The sequence below is a fragment of the Schistocerca serialis genome, chromosome 6 (genome assembly GCF_023864345.2).
Source record: "Schistocerca serialis cubense isolate TAMUIC-IGC-003099 chromosome 6, iqSchSeri2.2, whole genome shotgun sequence".
Classification (NCBI taxonomy): Eukaryota; Metazoa; Arthropoda; class Insecta; order Orthoptera; family Acrididae; genus Schistocerca; species Schistocerca serialis.
The window spans coordinates 554072596-554089562 of NC_064643.1; the positions used below are offsets into that span (position 1 = coordinate 554072596).

At 38.7% G+C, this 16967-nt stretch overlaps 1 protein-coding gene across 1 annotated transcript in view; it reads right to left on the minus strand.

Annotated features, from left to right (window-relative positions):
- Positions 1-3037: 3037 nt before the first annotated feature.
- LOC126483932 (structural maintenance of chromosomes protein 2) overlaps positions 3038-16967 on the minus strand; it is a 152878-nt gene continuing 138948 nt past the window's right edge. Inside the window, exons 20-22 of the mRNA XM_050107210.1 lie at positions 9112-9327; positions 8771-8980; positions 3038-3558 (exon numbers count right to left, since the gene is read on the minus strand). Coding sequence (XP_049963167.1) covers positions 3397-3558; positions 8771-8980; positions 9112-9327 — 588 coding nt within the window. The 3' untranslated portion in view covers positions 3038-3396. The remainder of the gene's footprint in view (positions 3559-8770; positions 8981-9111; positions 9328-16967) is intronic.

Below are 16967 nucleotides of genomic sequence, written 5' to 3' on the forward strand. Positions count from 1 at the left end.
TTTGTTTACACTTGCACCATCCGCTACTAAGTAGTGTTCATACTCTGGACTACAGTGACTGGAAAACAAAACCTGTCACTTATTTCAATCACGCCAAAACTATTCCCCTAATATTCAAATACAGTTATTTTCAGTTCTACTTCTACACGAAGTGCCTTGTTGGTTCTAAGTGGAGCACTGTCAAGTATGGGTCACATGGCTGTGAATGGGCATGAAAGTTCAAAATTAATGTTCTTCAGATTTTGTAATCATTGGATTGGGCAAGAACAGACAAATAATGTCAAGAAACACTTTAAACTAAAGACAAATTCAGGTCACTGGCACGAAATAGTTGCTGCTTCTTAACAGAACATACAGTCTAAGGCCATTTCGGGGGAAGGGGGGGGGGGGGGGGGGGACACCACCTGTTGGAAATTTTTGCAAAAGCAAAAGGTTCTACACTGAAACTACCAACCAGCATTTTTTAACCGTAATTTAAAAATACCAAGGCTTGTAGTGTGAGAAACTTTTAAATCTCAGTGTCTAATAATTTACAAAAAAATTGCATATTTTGACCAAAATAGATTAAAATTTCACAAAAAAAGCAAATATTACCAAAAATAAATACTACATTTTGTAGTTCCTAGTAATACAGTCAAACCTCCATATAACGATTACCAACACAATGATAAACCCAGGTGCAAGGTAATTTTATACAGCCCAGGCTGACTTCTTATAGGAGTATGTTAATTACCCCTCATTACAATGATGAAGTAAATTTAGCAACACCTTGTTACAACAAAGACAAAATTTTGAGGAATTTACTATTTCCTACTTCTAAGCAGTTCACTATAGCAGTAGGTATTGTTTATACTAGACTTCAGTGTTTTATTTCCAGAAGCTTCGCTACATACTACAGCACTGCATTTATTCTAGCGGTAAAGAGAATAGCATACAGCCACGGGCGAGCTGTGATGAGCGGCAAACGTCAAAGAGCTCCTTTTTTGGAATGAGAGCTTAGTTTGTCCAATGTTGAGCTTCAGTAGCAGACAGAAGTGTTTCGTTGGGCTCATACACAACTTATCTCCGTGGCTTCTGGAATCTGTGAATGTTTTTAATTCACGTAAGCGCTTTGGGCTGCGCTAAGATTTGGACAATGGCTAGAACTCGGAAACAAATACGGTTGGAGACAAAAATGGAGGTTTTGAAAGACATTGATGACGGAATGAAACAAGTAGAGGTGGCGAGGAAGTATGAACTTGCATAATCAACAGTGGCTGTATTCCTTAAAGAACGAAAAGAAATTTAAGAAAGTTTTGTAGGTTGCAAATTTAACCCTCCAAGAAAAAGAATGAAGATGGCTGCTGCTGACAATGTGGACAGTGCTACAGTGCAGTGGTTTAATGAGATGCGTGCGCAGAATGTGCCAATTAATGGTCCGTTGATATGTCAAAAAGTCTTAGATTTTACTAATTTGCTCGGCAATTCTAATTTTAAGGCAAGTAATGGATGGTTGCAAAGATTTAAGGACAGGCATGGGATGATTTTTAGTGATTCCAGGAAAAGAAAAATCAGCACCTTTAGGTGATGCAGAATTTTGGAGGAAAAACACTATGTGTAAACTATTAGAAAAATACAGTCCTAAAAACTTGTACAACACAGATGAGATGGGACTGTTTTATCAACGATGCCAGAGAAGACAAAACTGCAAAGGAGGGAAGCAGTCTAAAGTACGCCTAACTGCTGTTCTCTGCAGCAACGCATAAGGGACAAACAAATTGAGACAACTGGTGATCGGATAATCAGTAAGCCCACAGTGCTTCAAAAATGCGAGAAGCTTACCAGGTAAGTGGGTACATACATTTTATTTTACCTTCCTTTAATTTATAAGTTAATTCAGTACAGTATAGCTTCAGCTGTAATGTTTTGCTACAGTCGTGTAAATGTGATTTCTTTTATTGCAGTCAATTACAAGGTAAATCGAAAAGTATGGATGATGTCTACTCTTTTTAGTGAGTGGCTGCTTTCGCTTGATAAAGAGATGCCACTGAAAAATATGAAAATTGCATTGCAGGTGGATAATTGTAGTGCGCATAACAACATGCCAGTATTGAAGAACACTGAACTATGCTACTTCCCCCGAGCTGTAATTCAATTCTTCAGTCACTAGATATGGGGATAATTAAGAACTTTAAGACAAAATAATGTTCACATTTAGTTCAACACGTGGTCGCAAACATTGAAAGAAAGGTAAGCAATCTCTAGTTTCAATGGGAAGAGGACTTGTGACACAATTGCTCATCCCTGGAACAGCGTACAGCCGAATGTGATTGCAAACTGCTGGAGAAATGCAAGAATTTCCAAAATTGTTTATGTTGGTGAGAATGTTGTGGTGGACGAAGTAACACAGCCTGATGTTCAAAGTGATCTGTAGATTTATTCAGCAGTTACTGGCAAAACCATAGATGCTTCAGTAGTTGACTACCTGTCAGTGGATGGTGAGGCGTTGGTGTTTGAAGCATATACCGATGAATCTATCGTCGAGGAGTTAAAGAGTAATTTGCCCGCTGAAGATTCTGACAATTACAGTGATGTGATACGTGCAAATTCCCCTCCTCCGATGGAGCTACTAGATCAGTTGAAAACCACTCAGCAAACAGCATCTTCAATCCCCTATGTTTCAGCACAGTAATTGCTTGTGTTAGAGGAGAAAAGACAATATTCACAAGAGAATCTTTAAGAAAAAAGAAACAAAGGAAACTAAGTGAATTTTTCTGTATACAGAAGTAAGATATTCTACGGTTACAGTATTAATAAATGAAGCGAACAAAATGTGTTTCATTATTTGCCTTTTAATGTTATTTTTCATCAGGAAAGTACTACAGTAATGTACTTATCAGCTACGAAAACATGGCTCCTTGCTCCGAGTCATGATAACAAAAACCCTGGTTCAACACTTTAATTTTCATGGTACCATGAAATTTGTTATATAGAGGTTTGACTGTATTACAGTAGTCCTACATACTGATCATAGCAATATATTCAGATTATAGAAGAATTTCTTTAGATCAAAGACTTTATTACACTGGAATTGTGCATGCTAGTTTGTACAAGTAGTTACTATTACAGATATAAAAGTGAATGTCATAAACAAGATTATTAGACACAAGCATACAACTTTTCAGGCTTCATTTAAGTATATCAGTCATCCATGCCAAGACAATATCTAAATTTTTGGCCTTTTAAGCACAAGAAAACAAATTGCACAGTTTATTACAGTTAATAATCACTTGTTACGAAAGATACTCCACCAATAAAACACGTAACACTATTTTGTATAAAATATTTATGACATATTTACAAAAGACAGGTGAAAGTCAGGATAAATAAGGAATATTTTTGTCACAACTGAACAGCTTATTTTTTCTTTCTCTTGGATGGTCCTTCTTCACTTGCTCTATCTACATTGCTTGGATTCTGCGCAATACGTCTCACTGTGGACATGCCATCAACAAACTGCGTTCGAAACAGCACATTTGCATTCTCAAACATACCATCCTTCAACGAAACAACAATGAACTGCAAACCAAAATTTCAGTTGTGAAAACAATTAATTCAAAAACATACAATAGAAAGAAAAAAAAGCTACATGTAAAAAGTTTTCCAAAGATAATTGAATGTTTTCTGTTATGGTTGGCCAATACTTTCCTTCAGGAAGCTAATACCCAGTACTATCAAAAGAACACTAGAACTACAAGACTTTTATATATAAAAATTTCAACAGTGGTCAAATTAACCACATCAGCAGAGCTAAGGTTCTCTTTATTTTAACATACTATTAATTTTAAAAAATGTACTTTACAAAAATAACACTGAGGCAGAAGTCTTACACTATTATCATTTGCAGCTTCCACTTTTGCTTGTGACTGAATTCATCCAGCAGAAGGTAAAACAGTGTTTGCTTGTGATCACAAATCCTGAATGCAAACAACAGATTGCTTTGAAATACTTTTTTCCATACATTTTCCACACTCAGGTTTCTTAGTTGCGCTAAATTTGCAAATCACCTTGTTCTTGAATTTTGACACTCTGCAGCTTTCAAGGAATATTTTCTAGCCACCTCAATTATGTTTTGAATCATTTCTAATTTCTACATGTGAATATGGAGCACTGAAAACTAGCTTTTTTTCCCCCTGCCCCTAATAAGCAGACAAGATAATCTCTCCTTGCTTCATAACAATACTTTCATTCAGTGATGCTTTTCATACGCTTACTGGTGTAACCCTTCTGAAATATTCCACTTTACCCATTAGGCTTACATCAATAGTCTTTAATATTTCAAGAAATATGAAAAACTGTCTGTCATCACACACATTCCACCTTAAGCTTTCTGATATCATTTTCAGAATGGATTTGATTCTCTGGTCGATGTACATCGTCTCACAGATATGGAAATCTGCTAAAGTAGTATTTGGTGCCTGCAATTGCTGCATATCAAAATTTGATGCCACATTTACCCGTTGTATTCATGGTGCATTATGTAAATCTGCATCTGGCCTTAGTGGGAAACACCTGTTCTTCAACTGTAATTTTTCTTCTCAGACTAGAATGTAGGCAACAATTTTCAAATAAATGATTTCAAACTTTTAACACTGAAGCAAATCTGTTTTCTGTCTTACTGACCAGTGTTTCTTGATACTAAAGCATTTACACTCTAAAAAGAATCTAAAGTTCGCTCTTGACACTGTATCGCAAAATTTTAAATATTTCAGTACTTTCGTATATGAACAGCTGCCAAGAACTAATAGCTATATCAATTTTGCTGTTTCTTTTCACAAGTGGGGTTGGTCTTGTTGTGTAACATAAAACATTTGCTTCTACGGCTTCCACCTGCATTCACGATATCAAGATACGATCCTGAAACTTCCATGTCGGCCTGCATTTTCCGAATTCTGAATGGTCCATGAAAAATGAAGTTAACTGACATCTACCTATCTTCAGCAGACACATCACAATTATTTTCACTTGATTCAACAATGCCCGAAATACAATCATCACTCCTGGCTCCTATTTTTCTTTCAGTTTCACTCCCTTCCGACTCTTGTTCTGAAATTCACCATAAATGTTGAAAGTGTTCCATTACTTCCTTGTCTGATATTTTCAATATCTTTGTCATAACACAGATAGGTATAGCAAGACAATACAGAAATGGAAAACTTATTTCTATTAAAGGAGTTCTACTTTCAATAAAATTATTACTCATTGGCACACTGATTTTTCCATGGTACTGACGACAATAATGATCTGAATGACAAGTTACCAGTACGTTAACAATGTTCTCCAGAACCTCAATGAACTATTATGCAGGAGTTCTGTAAAACGCCTTTGCAAACTGCCCTTTGCAGCTGCCACTGAAGTGAAGTGTGCAGTTTTATGCAGTGTGTGCTACTCCTAGTTTGCTTTGGGATCACACCCATCTCCAATATTAACACAGAGACAATTAGCACAAACGTCTGTTTCCAGGTAACTGTTCCTTCATGGAACAATGAGTTGTACTTTGTCATCATCTCATTACAGATTTGAAAATTGTTCGTTTACTGGTCACTATTAAACCATGTCAATGGAGTCAGATAGTTCTGTTGTTATAAACAGTGTGTCCCATTTCCACTGGGACTGTGGCTATGAAAAATACGAGGGCAGTTCAATAAGTAATGCAACACATTTTTTTTCTGAAACAGGGGTTGTTTTATTCAGCATTGAAATACACCAGGTTATTCCCCAATCTTTTAGCTACACAACACTATTTTTCAACGTAATCTCCATTCAATGCTACGGCCTTACGCCACCTTGAAATGAAGGCCTGTATGCCTGCACATTACCATTCCACTGGTCGATGTCAGAGCCAACGTCGTACTGCATCAATAACTTCCTCATCATCCGCGTAGTGCCTCCCACGGATTGCGTCCTTCATTGGGCCAAACATGTGGAAATCCGACGGTGCAAGATCGGGGCTGTAGGGTGCATGAGGAAGAACAGTCCACTGAAGTTTTGTGAGCTCCTCTCGGGTGCGAAGACTTGTGTGACGTCTTGCGTTGTCATGAAGAAGGAGAAGTTCGTTCAGATTTTTGTGCCTACGAATACGCTGAAGTCGTTTCTTCAATTTATGAAGAGTAGCACAATACACTTCAGAGTTGATCGTTTGACCATGGGGAAGGACATCAAACAGAATAACCCCTTCAGCGTCCCAGAAGACTGTAACCATGACTTTACCGGCTGAGGGTATGGCTTTAAACTTTTTCTTGGTAGGGGAGTGGGTGTGGCGCCACTCCATTGATTGCCGTTTTGTTTCAGGTTCGAAGTGATGAACCCATGTTTCATCGCCTGTAACAATCTTTGACAAGAAATTGTCACCCTCAGCCACATGACGAGCAAGCAATTCCGCACAGATGGTTCTCCTTTGCTCTTTATGGTGTTCGGTTAGACAACGAGGGACCCAGCGGGAACAAACCTTTGAATATCCCAACTGGTGAACAATTGTGACAGCACTACCAACAGAGATGTCAAGTTGAGCACTGAGTTGTTTGATGGTGATCCATCGATCATCTCGAACGAGTGTGTTCACACGCTCCGCCATTGCAGGAGTCACAGCTGTGCACGGCCAGCCCACACGCGGGAGATCAGACAGTCTTGCTTGACCTAGCGGCAATGATGACACACGCTTTGCCCAACGACTCACGATGCTTTTGTCCACTGCCAGATCACTGTAGACATTCTGCAAGCGCCTATGAATATCTGAGATGCCCTGGTTCTCCGCCAAAAGAAACTCGATCACTGCCCGTTGTTTGCAACGCACATCCGTTACAGACGCCATTTTAACAGCTTCGTACAGCGCTGCCACCTGTCAGAAGTCAATGAAACTATACAAGACGAAGCGGGAATGTTTGAAAATATTCCACAAGAAATTTCCGGTTTTTTCAACCAAAATTGGCCGAGAAAAAAAATGTGTTGCATTACTTATTGAACTGCCCTCGTGAAAGTCATCGATGATGTTAAAAAAAAAATCACTATATTTAATCAAAATAATCTCCCCCCCCTCCCCCCCGAATCAAACCAATCTGAAATCATTTTGAAAAGGCAACTGTAGCCATTTTTTGGTGTTCCATTTAGTACTGCAATACATTCTTCTTGGATGTCCTTAACTGTGTGCTTTCATTGCCAATTTCAATATGGCAAACAACCAGAAGTCGGCTGGGGCAAATCCAGTGAACACAGTGGGTGATCAAGGAATGCGAGCCACCTGCTGGCCAAAAACTCATGCACAATCTTCACTTTGTGGATGGGGGTGTTGTCATGGAGCAGCAACCAGAAACATGCATCTCGGTATTTGTGTCAAATTCAACAAATTCTCACCCACAAATGTTGAAGGACTCAAAAAACTTTATGTGGCCTCACTGCTCCACTGTCACTTTCCAATGAGTCTCAGGCACATACTTTTACATTCACAGCCAGGATGCCTGCTGCAAGCTAGAAATTTGATTTTCCACACAGCTATTTTTGATACTTCAAGGATCATAATCATGCAGCTCACCATGAGATAACACTGCCGTTTGAAATTTCACACAAGCAGTCCCAATGTACATCAGTTCCAGTAAATTTCGAAACTGTCAATTCCTGTAACACTGAGATGACTATTTCTTTAGTATGAAGGAAAACCTTTCATTATCTGATACCGCTGCCCTAAATTCAGATGAATTATTTTAACAGCCCCCATCATATCTTTTCAAATACTCTGTGGGTATCAAAATTTAACATCTAGATGTAATAAACAAAATGCTTTTGATCTGACCCCACATATGCTATGGTTACCTATCCTTTGGCTTTTAATGAATTACCTGATGTTTTACCATCATCATAAATTTCCAATTTTACATCATAGTCATTTATTTAATGCTTAAAGACTATCATCCATATACTGGTAGTCCATACTTACAATAGAAGTCCTCTAAGCTTCAGAGGTACCTTTAAACTATCAAAACCATTGACTCCCCTAATGATGATTATTTTATTAAACCCAAGAAAACAGACTGGTGTGTTGTAATGTCAGTAAAAGAGAATTACGAGATCCTATGTGAATCTGTAGTGTATCACACATGCAAATCTGTCATTGAACTGTTACAAACAGATCCTGAAAAGTTTTATTGGAAAAGACTAAAAGAGAGCAATAAAACACACTGTTCCTTGTTATCAGCTTTCACACAAACATCACTTAGATGGTTCATAAGGGGCACTAAATAGTTGTTATGAAAGTTAGTGAATTTGATATTGGTTTGACAAACCAGGAATATAGTATCTTCTTTTTTTAAAAAAGAAGTAATTTGCAAAGAAAGACAGGTGCTCATCACTAAACACACTTTCCAGTGTAAAAACTGTGAATAAATGTATACTGAGGTGTTGTAGAAAGTGTTGCATGTCTCCCCTAAGAAATATTTAATGAATAAATCGAAAGACATGTTCCCAAGTTCTTAATACATGCAACCACAAAGAGCACAGGGGAGGAGGGAGATCTTAATTATTCATTTTATTGCATTTTTTTTTACTCCTAAATGCTGGCCTGTTGTTCTATCCACGACTTGTCAACTGTCACCAAGTACAAATTCCCACCTCCCCCACCCCCACCATTTGAATGCTGTTAAGAGCACAAGCTTTAGAATGGAAACTTAATTCACTGCCTATCACACCTCAACAATAATTGTACAATAATAGTAATAATAAGTACTCCCTCAATGCTTACCTGCGAGTGTTTAAAATGTGTTCGCAACATAGTACCAATGTTCTGTGTATGCGACAAGTCCAAAGCAGCATCTACTTCATCCAGGATATAGATTGGAGCAGGCTTGAAGAGCAACATAGCCAGTATAAGAGAGAGGGCAACAAGTGACCTCTGCCCTCCTGACAGTTCCTGTAAACCTTCTTTCCACAGTCCACCAAAACCCACTTTCACCTGCAGAAAGAGTGGAAATGAATTGGTAACATACAATAAAAAGTTTGGCTATAGAAAACTATTTAGCAACTACAATATCATTAATTTTACACTGAAGATACATATGATGATAAACCACATACACTACCTACCTCAAGTCCATCAAGAACGTCTTTGCCTTTCGGAGGCTGCAGACAAGCTTGTGCACCTGGTAACAGTGTTGTGAAAATTGAGCCAAAATCTTTGTTGACTTGCGTCCATGCTTGTCGAAGGGCCTGTTTCTTTTTTTCATCCAACTCTTGTAATACTAACATAATCTTGGCTCTATCATTTTCTACTATCTGTTTCTTTTGTATCAGGTCATTATACTGGAAAATTAATAAGTGAAACAGTAAATCTATGGTTCTGACACTCACTGAGGAAAACGTTGGTTCCAGCATGAGAATTAAGTTTATCTTACTAGCCAGAAGATTTACTGACAAACAAGAAGAGAAAACATAATGACAAAGCCATTTTAAATTTTTAACCAACAATTTGAATTTAAACATAATGAAATACAGTAGAAACCCACTTTTATGTTCCCAAAATTAATGTTTTCCCACTATTAAAGACATTTTTTATTGCTCGCATCCATTTTTGCACTAATGTTCTTACAATTTACCTGCAATTTATGCTTTATGAAAAAATGTTTGTGGAGGAAAAAACTGACGTACAATGAAAATGGCATGGCACTGGATATCAAGAACTTATTTACAAATGTTACGTGGTTAAGTTCCTTGACACCAGGGCACTCTACTCAGCACATCAAAATCTGTAAAAGTCAGACCAATTCATGCTTTATCTCCTGCCGCTGCCAAGCTCTACTCAGCACAGTGGCTGATGGAAGTAACTAGGTTCACTCAGTTAAAGGTATATTGACCAATCACAACGGTTTCCAAACTGTCTCCATTGCAAACATCATGTTTTGTAGTTTGGCCACTTCAGTGCTAGCTGACACCTTTGGTCACTGTGTGTTGCTCAAATATTTTTGTATTAAACACAACGCATATATTTACATGCTTAGCAAGATGGATTTCGAGAATTTATTCTCGTTGTCAAATGCAAATATTTACGTATGTAAACATTTTTTGTGGTGTTTCACAAACTACCAACATGCATCACAGTCTCTCTGTGTGTGTGTGTGTGTGTGTGTGTGTGTGTGTGTGTGTGTGTGTGTTTTCCTCCATAATGGAGGAGGCACAGTACCTTATAACCTCACGAAGAATACGGGGCAAACACCACAAAATACTTATGTAAATATTTACACTTGACAGCGAGAATGAATTCTCGAAACACATCCGGCCAAACATGAAAAAAATTCACAACAGATGCAGTGTTTCGTTATTTAAATAATGAATGTGCAAATGTAAGCTTCCCAAAAACATTGGTGCATGAAATTGAGTGAAATTTTTCTGCTTCTCAGATGGTTACGTTACATTAGCAGCTTTTATTAGATAATGATCCTTTATCAGATGATAAACAAGTCCTTAAAGAATATTTTGATGCTTTTTACATACATATAACATACACAAAGAACAAAAATGCAAGGGTGGATCCTGTAAGTAACTTTTACAGCTTAAAAATATATTTCCCACATTTTACAACACTTTTTAGTCCCTTGAATTAGTGTAAAACTGGAGTTTTGCTGTAGTTATAATCAGTGCTTTCTTTCTAAAAAAAAGTTTGAGGGTACTCTGACATTGGATATAATGCAGCAAAAATTACCTATAACTGAAGCACGGGATACCACCCGGATGCTTTTAGCCATGACGTCATCAACATCACCACGGTAGCGGGACCATAGACACATTTATCGGTAGCTGGCGTTTGAGCTTACGCATATCTGTTCAGCACTACCATCGCCCACTATTAGCGGGCGAGGGAACTACATGCTTGTCAAACTGGCTGCCAGCGATTCAGTTGTCGAGAACGGTTGCCACAGCTTAGAAATGCTTGAAACAGTCAATGACATCGCTTTTCCCACCAAAAACTGCACTGGTATCGTTCGTTTTGTAATTACCAACACGAAAAAATGAAATAAAAAAATTACGTGGGTGAAATAAATCTTTGGCACTCTTCCAAGTTCTCAACATTGTAAAAAAATTACTTTGTCGACGATAACGTTTAGGGGTACGCATCCCCCAGTGCTCCCTCAGAAAAACAGCACTGGTTATAATTATGAGAAGTAAGTGCACCAAATTGTTTCTTGTAAAGTACGCACTGCATTACAACTGAATTGAACTAATCAACATTACAAACTGTTTTATTGAGAAAGCATCTGACTAAAAAGTTAACGTTATACTTATTCTAAACCTTGCCATTTATTGAGTGTCTATGATTTGACAATGCTAGCAAAAATAAAATAATCAAAAAGGAATGTACATGTAGGCTTCTGCGGCCATTGTCACAGTCAATAAAAATTTTCTGGTTTTGTTATTTCATAGTCAATGTGTGAAACTACTGACATTTTGGTCACTGTTGCATGTGACCTTTTTCAGGGTGTTTTTGTTAACAGTAAAAGCTGTGCTGACCAAGTGCATTACCTGCTTCCATGCCAACACACAGTGCTGCGAACAAGCCTGCGCCTACACAAAGATGTTTTTATTTACAGTAAACAAAAACACGCTGAAGGAGGTCACTTGCAATAGTGACCGAAATGTTGGTAGTTTTACATATTGACAATGTGGTCACAAACCCATAAAAATTTTACTGACAAAAAGAAAGGGTTTAAATAAAATCTATGGACTATTTCTTTTGAAGGTTTTTTGCTTACTCATCATCATCATCATCATCATCGTCGTCGTACAGCTGTAAAATTTTTATCTTTGTTGTCACAAATATTTGGCTGTTTCTTCTGAATATTAATCTGAAGGAATTACATTTTCCTGTAGACATACGAGTCTCACCTTTACTTTCGATAAGAACAGAAGCTGTAGTAATGAATTAAAATTTGTGCCATGGCCGAAACTTGAACCTGTGTCTCCAGATTACCAGGCAGATGCGCTAACCATTGCATCACTGTAGCATGGTAGTCACAGTGCTATATTGATGTAGTTATTAGCATTTATGCCTTGTAAGCAGGGGACCCAGGTTCAAGTCCCAGGTGTGGCACAAATTTAAATTCGTTATTTTAACTTCTATTATTCTGAATATGTTGCAATTTCTGATGTTGTGGTTATGGTGGGACCTGAAAACATAGCTGTTTTTTCCGGATTCGTATCAGGTTTCACTTCTATTCTGACATGAGAATGTCATAATGTCTCTTGTTTCCAAATGTACATATGTATCATCTGCCCACCACTCTCTGATTATCTGTGTAAACCAGCAGCTGACACACCCTCTTTCTTTCCCATCATATGGCACATTAAGCTGACAACACTGCAGCACAAAACACGTAAGCCACTGGTCCCTACCTATACCTTTACAGTCCTCTGCAGAAATGACTAATATTGTTGATTTTTTTTTAAATTTTAAGCCAGTTCCATTCAAACCACAAACTGACTGAGGCAAACTGCAGTTTAAACATGGCTGATGTTCATAAAAAGCCAATGTACATGGTAATAAATTTCTGTAGTTGGCAGCACAACAAAGTTCGGCACCCACTCACCACTCCTCTGCCCACACTCATCCTAGCTCTCAGCCAATATGGTTCCACAACCCTTCCACAGTGGTGTCCTTGAACAACTGTGAAATACGGACTGCAATACCTTCTAGGATGCAGGTCATATGTACAACAGCAAGTAATACATAAATAAAAGATTGCAATCACAATTCAGTCATTCTCCAATTTCAGCTTGTCCCGCAATCTACTGATTCCTGCTAGTACTATCGCCACAACAGGTCTTGCTGCTGTAATTTATTCTCGTCATAACAATTGTCATCATTTTAATATGATCTGTATCATTTTTCTTCTTGTTTCATCTGAATGTAACCACCATGTTCTAAAACTGATCAAAAGCTGGTAATGTTTTACTCGGTATTCTAATATGTGAATAGTGACCAAAATACAAGAAGAATTTGTAAGATAACAGAGTTTAATCGTATTTCCTCCTGTGTTTCACAAAACTGTCAAATTTTAAGCAGAGCAATAAATCGTTGTAGTGGCTAGTTCGTAATCTCTCGCATATCCCTTGTGCCAGCGCTGCAGAGAACAAATCAAATGTGACATTATTGATTGAACAATGTTGATATTGTACAAAGTGCTTTAGTGTATCAGAAAATCTTTGAACATCAACACCATTTGCATAGTCCTGCACATCCAAATTTTTCAAAATAAATCTGTAAGTGACCCCCATGGCCAAAATTTCATCTGTAAATGTAACACAAATCTTAAAGGTTCTATCAAACGATGTTAAAATAATGTAATTGGATAGATAAAAAACGTACTCACCAAGTGGTGGCAAGAGAACACATACATACAAAAAAGGTTTTACGTGTGCAAGCTTTTGGAGCCAGTGGTTCCTTCTTCCATCGGAAGGGTTGAAGTGGAAAGAAGAGGGGTGAAAGAAAAGGACTGTTGGGTCACGGAATGCTTACAGAACAGGATTAGAAGGAAAGACTGACTGTTGGAGACTGCATCAGAAAAGATTCGAATATCTGAGAGCTTAAAGGTGAGGGACACGGTAATATACAAGACAGAGATTACTGCTAAAACATCATGAATGAGTTAATAAGAGTGAAAAGCTAAGTGCACATTATTTGTACAGAGTGAAGAAAGGAGTTGTTACGGTGAAGAAATGCTGAGACGGAGGAAATTAATGTAAATTAAGGCCAGGTGGGCAGTGAAAACCAATGACATGTTGTAGTGCTAGTTCCCACCTGCGGAGTTCTGATTGCCTATGGTCAAACAGGCACCGAGGTCACAACTTTTATGTTGTAGAGCATGCTCTGCAGCAGGATATTGTGTGTTGCCGGTATACACCCATTGCCTAAGCCCATTCATACTAACTGATAACTTGGTGATAGCCTTGCCGATATAAAAGGCCAAACAGTGTTTATATAGCAGCTGGTATACGACTTGTGCCCTCAAAGGATTCTCAAAAGGCACGACATCAAGTGTGTTTTTTGGCCACCAGCAAAATGAATGAATTTATTGTGCTTGGTCAAAGACGACCTTGGCCTTAGGAAATGTGACGTGTATAAGATCCCATTCCAGTGTAGAAAATCTTATATTGGGCAGACATGCTGAACTGTGTTAAGAACATTGCGCCGAACACTGTCATACACGTCTGCGACAACCTGACAAATCAGCAGTATCGGAGCATTGCCTGAACATAGGGCATTGTACGTTTGAAGTAAATTTTAGCCCCTGCATCAACTTTGGGACTTTGTTGTTAAGGAGGTCATACATATTTGTACCATGGACAATTTTATCAACAGGGATGCAGGTTTTCAATGAAGTGCCGCCTGAAATCCAGTACTGGCTGCCATTAAATCAAAACAGAGAAAACAAGAACTTCAAATTCATGGCTTGACACAATGTGCTGCTGAGATTTGATTCAGGTTTTAACTACAGGAGCGTCTGGCAGCACAGTCATTGCCCACAGCGCACGCGCAAAAGGCCATTCTGCAGCTTCCAACAGGGGGCACTTTCTATCAACTGCAAGCGCCTTCCCATGCATCCATGTTGCCTGCTCCCAGTCTTATAAATTTCAATGCCGCTGCGCGATTATCATCGTCATGTCTTACAGCAGTGAAAACAGCAACTACCACCACCTGAAGATGTCTAGCAGTTGCATAGATGAAATATTGTGCAATTTACACAATATGATCTGGCGGCAAACTCGAGAAATGTATCTGTATATCTGCCTTTGTTGGTCAATACCTGCAACCCATAGTACAGACTCCCCTCCTATACTAAAGACACCAACCATTTCCTAGATTGTCTGGAATCCGTGACAGTCCCACTCCTACCACACACACCTTGCTCGTCACTGCTGATGCCACCTCCCTCTACGCCAACATTCCCCAAGTACATGGTCAGTGTGCTGCTGAACATTTCCTCAATCAGTACCCACCCGATTCCCAACCATACAAAAGAGATCATGGGTACAGCCATGGGAGCCAGGATGGCTTCTACCTGTGCCAACCTTCTCATGGGCTACTTGGAGGTGTCTTTCCTGTGTTCCACAAGCCTTCAGCCCCTTGTTTCGCATAGCTAAATTGTTGACATCTTTGTCACAAGGACTCCTGGTGAGGCTGGACTGTTAAAAATCCTGGAATCTCTAAGTACCTTTTCCTAATTAAATTTCACATATTCCTATTCCAAATCTCATACCACTTTCCTTAATGTTGAGATCCTGTCCTCACTGAAGGCCAGCTGCACCCTTATGTGCACATTAAACCTGCTAACAAACAACAGTACTTACGTTTAGCCAGTTGCCATCCTTTCCGTGTCATACATTCCCTCCCATACAACGTCGGCATTCAGGACAAATGTATTTGTTCAGATGCAGACACTTTCCAGCAATACACCACCACTCTCACCTCAGCCTTCACTGGACATAATTACTCTTAACAGCCCAGTTCAAAATCAGATTTCCCAGGCCATCACATCCAGTCCTGGTACTGTTGATCCCTTCAAAAAACAACTTCAGAGCACACCACTTATCACTCAGTATTCTCCTGGTCTTGAATGCATTAATCAGCTACTTCGACAAGGCCATGACTTTCTAAAGTCATGCCCTGAAATGAGATCCATTCTGTTTGAGATTTTGTCCACCACACCTAGAATAGTTTTTCAGCGCCCTTCCAATGTCTGCAATATCCCTTCAGATCCTATGTTCCTATCTCTCTGTACTATCACTTCTACTCCTGTGACCATCCCCACTGCAAGACTTGCCTTATGGACCCTCCTACCAACACCTATATCTACTCTGTAACTGGCAAAACATGTACTGTCAAAGGGAGAGCCACCTGTGAAATGGTATCAGGTACGAACTGTTATGGTTTGGCCTTTTGCATCAGTATGACTACCACTAACTTATCAATTACGATGAATGGGCTTAGGCTGTGGGTGTATACCAGCAACACACAAGCAGAGCATGCTCTACAATGTGATAGTCATGACCTCGATGCCTGTTTCACCACATGCACCATCTGGATTTTCCCCCAGACACTAGTTCCTCAGAACTCTGCACAAGGGAATTAGCACTACAAGTCCTTGATTCTCAGCACCCACCTGGCGTTAACTGATGTTAATTTCTTCCATCTCAGCATTTCTTCACAGTAACTACTCCTTTCTTCACTCCATTTTAGTTCTTTATATCTTTCATTTTTCTGACCTGTCTATTTCTCGCCATCCCCCTCCCACTTCTGTTACATACAATGCACTTAGCTTGTCACCCTTATGAACTCGTGCACTATGTTTTAGCAATAATCACTGTCTTGTACATTACCCTGTTCAGTGCAGTCCCCAACGATGTCCAAGTCTCCCCTGACCCAGGGTTCTGGATGATTTTTCAGACTTCTACCTCTTTTCCTAAACCTCTCTAGTTCTTTCCTTCACACCTCTTTCTTCCCCTTCAACCCTTCTGCTGGAAGGAGCAGCTATTAGCTCCAAAAGCTTGCATATATAAAATCTTTTTTATGTGTTAGTTCTCCTGTCGCCACTTGGCGAGTAGATTTTTGATCTATCCAATTACATTATACTGCCAAAAATTATTTTCGTTGTTATGTTAAACAATGTGAAAATGTTGACATCAGCAACACTAGTTTGATCTCTGAATATAAGACAACCTTGTATTTTTTGAATGATGAATCTGGCAAAAGACTGTCTTATAATCAGTTAAATACGCTATTTTATGCAAGTCTGCATAGGCTCCCCTACATTGTTTCATAGAAGAACATTATAAGAATAAAATTTTTGAAAGAAAAGAACCATCTTAAATACTTCCATAGCATGCAAACAACTGGAAACATTACTTTACCTTGAAGTATATTTCATACGCAGTACATGTTCATGGAGATA